Source organism: Camelus bactrianus, chromosome 5 (genome assembly GCF_048773025.1).
Source record: "Camelus bactrianus isolate YW-2024 breed Bactrian camel chromosome 5, ASM4877302v1, whole genome shotgun sequence".
In the NCBI taxonomy this organism is placed as follows: Eukaryota; Metazoa; Chordata; class Mammalia; order Artiodactyla; family Camelidae; genus Camelus; species Camelus bactrianus.
Window position 1 is genome coordinate 12,892,875 of NC_133543.1, and position 6,000 is coordinate 12,898,874.

The 6,000-nt window shown below is 64.6% G+C and overlaps 1 protein-coding gene across 13 annotated transcripts in view; it reads left to right on the forward strand.

The window, feature by feature from the left end:
- The window catches only part of BIN1 (bridging integrator 1), a 51,923-nt gene extending 46,551 nt beyond the window's left edge, over nt 1–5,372 (forward strand). For 5 of the 13 annotated variants that reach the window (XM_074363454.1, XM_074363452.1, XM_074363460.1 and 2 more), the window contains 5 exons: nt 1,489–1,596; nt 2,325–2,414; nt 2,629–2,739; nt 3,032–3,133; nt 4,721–5,372. In XM_074363454.1, the coding sequence (XP_074219555.1) occupies nt 1,489–1,596; nt 2,325–2,414; nt 2,629–2,739; nt 3,032–3,133; nt 4,721–4,828 (519 nt within the window). In that variant the 3' untranslated portion in view covers nt 4,829–5,372. Of the gene's footprint in view, nt 1–506; nt 531–1,488; nt 1,597–2,324; nt 2,415–2,628; nt 2,740–3,031; nt 3,134–4,720 lie in introns of all 13 variants that reach the window. The other 8 variants (XM_074363459.1, XM_074363456.1, XM_074363462.1 and 5 more) reach the window with 4 other exon arrangements.
- Nucleotides 5,373–6,000: the final 628 nt, after the last annotated feature.

The following is a 6,000-nucleotide window of genomic DNA, read 5'->3' on the forward strand; positions in this document are numbered from 1 at the left end:
GCCCGCCCGCCTCTGGGCACTGGGGCCAGGGTTCATGTCCGCCCAACGGCCGTGTGGGCCCCTTTAGAGGACCACCTTTGGAGGTCCTGGTGTCACCAGGTTCTCTTCTCACTCTCTGCCCTCTCCCGGAGCCCGGGCCCACAGCTCTTGTCACCTCCTCTGGTCCTGCCCACGGGGAAGGGGAGAGGGCAGACACAGGTCAGCCAGAGGACCCTCAGGAGGAGGTCAGCCAAACACTCACCTGGCAGCTTTCAGTCTGTCTCAGGATTCTTTCCCGTCCTGGTGGCAGCCCCGGGTGTGTGCACTGCCTGCCCTGGGGTCTCAGCCCCCTGGAAGGTGTCCGGGACTTGAACCTCTGGAGACCGCAGAGCCCAGCTCTGCTCTGCCCTGTCCCTGCTGGGCTCTAGGACCTGGGGTAGTGTGGGGTGGGCTCCCTGGGGCTGCTTGCCTGTCCCCGTCTCTAACCTCTGTGCTAACTCTGCCCTTCTCCCTTCTGCTGCGCTCAGTCAATTCCGTGGGACCTCTGGGAGGTAAGCTGTGTTTGCTCTGTGCTCACCCCTCACAGCTGCCCCCCTGTGTGTCCTGGGCCCACCCGGCTGGGTCCTGCACTAGCCAGGCCACTGTGCGTGCACGGCTGTGCCCATGCACACAGGCAGCTGGCCTGGGTGCCCGCGTCTCCAGCTGCTCCATTGCTCCCACTGGGAGACCGTGTGCCTGCAGCCAGGCCCCATGGGGCAGGGGCTCCTCGTTTTAACATGAGAAGAGTCCTCCGTGTTACGGCCCAGGGTCAGGGCTTGTGAGTGGCCCTAGATGGTGACCAGCTGGTCCCTCAGGCTGGATAGGGTGTCCCCCTGCCAGGCTGAGGCCTGTGGGCAGGTGGCCTCGGGGTGGAGGGTCCGTGTCCTTGAGCAGCTTTCTAGGGGTGGAGACCCCACCGGGCAGTGGCCTCCGGGAGCTGCTGGGACAAAAGGGAGGGCGGCATGGTTCTAGAAGCAGAGAGGCAGAGCAAGGCCAGGTGCCTCCCAGAGGAGTGTCATTGTCACCTGGAGGCTCAAGGAGGATGGGGGACTTGCCCTACAACTGGTGACACAGCCCCTGCAGGAACAGGAGGGGCTGGCGTGATAGGGCCAGCAGTCCAGGCCGCGGGGCTCTCAGCTCCAGGAGGTGTCACTGGGGGCCAGGCAGGCAGATCTGTTTTCATGAGCAGATTTTCGCTGGTGCTGAACTGCTGGGCTGCATGCGACAGGTGTGCACCTCCTGTCCCCTTGGCAGTGGTAGAAGCGAGGAGGTGGGGGTATGTGTCCCTCCAGGGGGTCTTCATCTGTCCTCTTTGGGGCTCTGGCCAGACTGCCGGCCGCAGGCCCCCAGATGCTCCCCTCTGCCAACCTGGGCCGCTCACGACTGTCTTCTCCTGTCTCGTGCCCCCACCCAACACCCCCCCCGGCCCCCACCCCTCTTGCCCTGTTCTCCCCGGCGGCCCGTCCCTAGCCCACAGAGAGTCCAGCTGGCAGCCTGCCTTCCAGGGAGCCCAGCGCTGCCGAGGGCACCTTTGCTGTGGCCTGGCCCAGCCAGACGGCCGAGCCGGGGCCTGCCCAAGTAAGTGCCCCCACCAGCCCCTCACCTGCCCCTGCCTCTGGGGGTGTAGCATGGAGGAGGAGCCCCGAGGAGGGGGCACAGGACGGACAGGACCACCGTGGGACTGAGGGTGAGGTGAGGGCCCTGAGCCTGGAGGCCCCGGGGGGCGGCTCAGGTCAGGCCAGCCCCTCGCCCACTCGCCAGCTCCACCCCGGCCTCCCAGCTCCGGCCTCCCATGTGGGCAGGAGGAGCAGTCCTGCTTACGGTGGGTACTTTCCAGAATTCTCTTTCAATCTTTGGCCTCACCTAGACACTTCCTCCTTTTCCAGATGAGGAAGTGGGGGCCAGGAGGGCGGAGTGACTGCTCCCAGACCTCGGGAGTGGCTGAGTTCTGGTGCTGGCCCGGGGCAGCCCGCCTTTGCCTTGCCTGGGCCCTCCCCAGAGGAGCAGCCTGTGAGGGGCCGGCCAGCCAGGCGGGTGGCGGGGAGCTGAGGCTTGGCCAGGGCCCAGGCTCAGAGGGCAGGGGCTGCAAGGGGGACGCAGGGGTGGCAGCCAGGCCCTGAACTGGGTTCTCAGCAGCACATCCCCTGCTGCCAGCACTTCTCCAGCTGCTCCCTGTGCCAGGGCCTTTGGAGGGGCCCCCCGTGCTGGGCAGAGGCCCTGGACAGCTCTGGGCACCTCTCCTTGTCCTGGGTCCTGGCCCCAGTGCCCTGGCCCATGTTGACCCCCCACTGGCATTTGTGTTGCAGCCAGCAGAGGCTTCGGAGGTGGCGGGGGGGACCCACCCTGCGGCTGGAGCCCAGGAGCCCGGGGAGACGGCAGCCAGTGAAGCAGCCTCCGTAAGACGGCAGGACTCGGCCCTGTCTTTCCCTCCCGCCGCCCGCGGCTCCCCGCCCCGTGTCCTGCTCTGTGCTGGTTCAGGTCACGGTTCCTGTCAAGGAACCTGGAGGCAGGCTGGTCTGGCCTCAGGCACAGACACCCCCCTCTCTGCCCGCGCGCCCCCGCTCTCCAGGACCCCTTCCCGCCCTCGCTGACCCATTGTCCCACCCGCAGAGCTCGCTCCCGGCAGTGGTGGTGGAGACCTTCTCAGGCACTGTGAACGGCGCCGTGGAGGGCGGCAGTGGGGCCGGGCGCTTGGACCTGCCCCCAGGGTTCATGTTCAAGGTGAGCTGGGGCTTGCTGACACCCAGCCTCTGACCACCTCCATCATCAGATGGGGGCCCCCTCTATAGATGAGGACCCTGGCCTGAGGCTAGGTGGTCGGCCCACAGAGTCCACCCCGTCCACCCCTGCTGCCCAGTGGGCGAGGCGATGTCTGAGCCCTGCTCTGGGTCTGCTGCTCTCACCTGCTCCTGGGCCACCGCGTCGCCATGTTGGGCCTGGTGCCCTGGGCGGGGCTGCATGTGGATTCAAGGGCGCAGAGGGAGGGGTGCTGAGCTCTTCCCACCCTCTGCAGGTGCAGGCCCAGCACGACTACACAGCCACCGACACGGACGAGCTGCAGCTCAAGGCTGGGGACGTGGTGCTGGTGATCCCGTTTCAGAACCCAGAGGAGCAGGTGAGGCCGGGCCTGGGGCCGGGTGGCACGGCCAGCAGCGGCGCTCCACCCCTCCCCTCCATCCATGACCCTCCGGTCATCTCCCCCTCCTGCCTCTCTCCCTCCCTTCCCTTTGCCCGGCTCTGGCTCCCACTTTGCCATCCCCTCCGGGTCTCCGCCGCCCCCCTCAGGCTCTGCCTGCCTCTCTAAACTTTCTGTACCCCCTTCTCCCTTCCCTGCCCCCCAGGGCCCTCCTCCCAGGACATGAACCCAGGCTCACTGCTCCCTGAGCCCCTACCCTGCAGCCTCCCCCTCCTGTTGGGCTCCTGTTGGCCCCACGTGGGTCCCGCACGCCGCCCCAAGGCCAGCCCTGCTCAGTCCACAAGGACCATGGGCTCTGGGACCCCTAAGCCCCTAGCCCTGTCCCCAGCTGGTCCTCCAGACCCTCCTCCTGCTAGGGCCTCTCCTTGTTAGTGGGTGTCCTCAGAGTGGACTCTGCTGAGCCTGGGGCCAGTGCAGAGCCGGGACAGGACCGCTCCCTCAGTCTGGACTGCTTCATTCCGGTCACGGAGGCCCCTCAGCAGGAGCTCTTGTTTGTGGGGTGCAGCTGGTGTGGTGGGGGTGCCCATGCGATATGCAGGTGGCAGCCGTAGGGCCCAGGGGCCTGCTGGGACTCTGATCTGTCTAATCCTCTACAGGTTCCTGTGACGTAATTGTCAGAGTGGCTGAGGGTGGGAGGAGGGCTGGGTTTGGGACCAGGCCAGCCTGGGTGCGGCGTCCTGGGTACTTACTGAGGCCACAGTGGGTGGGAGGTTTGTGTGACTAGGGCTTCCTGGTCCTGAATCCGCTGATTCTCCCAAACCCCCACTGATCACCCCAGTGGACCAGCCTCAGGCTGGGTGGGGTTTTCAGCAGAATCCTGGCCCCCAGCACGCAGTGGGAGTCACCTGGGGTGGGTAGAAGCCGCTCAGATAGGACACAGTAGGGTCTGGGACTAGGCAGGTGCAGAATGGAGTAAAGACCCAGGTGGGTCCCAGCTGCCCAGGCGGCGATGGCCGCAGCTCCAGACTGGGTGTATGGTCACTGCAGGCCCAGGGGTCAGGGTAGGGGCCAGGGAGGGCATTGGGGCCTGGGGAGATGACCCCTGTGCGGGGTCAGTATTAAAGCAAAGGGCCCATTTGACTCGGAGGGCTTGGTGGGTTGGCCTCAGTCACTCCAGAAACTTTCACGTGGCCAGTGCCCTGCAGAGCTTTCTGTCATTGTTCGTGGAAGGCCGGAAGGACAGCTGCCATCCTCAGTGATGCGTCCTCTGTGGGCACAAGACATGGGGAGCTCCTTGCCAGGGGAATGGAGGGGTTGTTTAAACATGTTCAGACCAGGGCTGCTGTCAGGCCACGTTCTACAGTGAAGAGGACTTACCAAATGACAAAGAGTTATTAAATCCACCTGCTGAAGGGTGGGATGGCTCCCCGGTGGGCTGGTTTGGTCTCAGGTGAACAACAGGAGTGCTGCCTGGAGGAGGCGTCCTTTAAGGGGGGGTGGGACAGAACACTGCCGATGGGCGGGAGCACCCCTCTCCCTCCCCATCCCCGTCCCATGCTCCCGCAGGATGAAGGCTGGCTCATGGGTGTGAAGGAGAGCGACTGGAACCAGCACCGGGAGCTGGAGAAATGCCGGGGTGTCTTCCCCGAGAACTTCACCGAGCGCGTGCAGTGAGGCCCGCGGGGGCGCGTGCAGAGCAACACCTTTTCCGGAAAAATGTGTGTTTCTTTTTTTTTTGTTTGTTTTTGTTTTTCTTCCCCCTCGTTTTTGTTTTTAAACGTTTGAAAAGCAAAGGGAAATGGAGGGGGAGAACTGAGCCGAGAGGTTCTTCTCCCAAAGACGAAGTGGTTTTTCCAAAGAGCCTGGTTCCGGCGAGCCCGGCGGCATCACCAGTGTTCCAGAAGCTGCTGTGTCCCCTAGTTGAGTTCCTGGCCGCCTCCCTGCCTGTGCCCGTGGGTGTCGCCGTCGCTGCAAAAGTGCCTGGCCACCGGCAGGGCCTGGGGGGCCACCGTGCTTGCCTGAGGTTGGGCCGCGCCCCGGGCCGGGGTCCTCTGTTCCTGGCAGCTGCTGAGGGTGGGGTCCCATCTCCCCAGAGACCAGCCTGGCCTGGCCCCGCCCCGCAGACCGTCTGTGTGCTGTTTGAAAAATAAATCTTAGTGTTCACAACAACACAAAACAAACAAACAAAAATACCCAATGAAAGCTCTCAGGAAACGTGTGTATGTGTTTTTCTCTCTCCACGTCTGTCTGCTCTGCGGTGGAGCCAGATGATCTGTGCTTTTGTCCAGACAGTCCCCTGCAGGCCCTCTGCCCTGGGCAGGTGCTGGGGGCACGAGGCTCCAGTCTTGGCCTCCCTGGCTGGTGAGTGACCGCCGCCGCCTTCTGAGTTTTCCTGGGCCCAGACCCAACCCAGCTTAGGCCCCTGCCTCTGACGTTTACACGGGCGGCTGCTTGGGAGACCCAGCCCTGTGCCCCGCCATCCGCTGGGTGCGCCTCAGTGACGTTATTCAATACGGGTGAGAACTCGGGGCGGGGGCAGTCCCAGAGCTGCCTCTCGCCGATGAGGAACCTGAGGCCCAGGGAGTTTTGGTGGCTTGCTGGTGAGTGGTGGGACAGGAGCAGGGGCTGGACCTGGGCTGCTGGCCTGGGGGGGCAGCTCCCCCTTCTTCCCATCGGCCTTCCTCTCCAGCGTGAAGGCCCCCCTCCCCCCACCCTCCGCCACACAGCCTGGTCTTCAGTCCTGTCTGAGTGGCAGGTGGCCTGGGTCCTTCCTGGATGGGGCCAGCCCGGACTTCCAGGTGGAAGGGGTCCATCTCTGCATAAGTCTGACCTACAGTAAAAGTCTG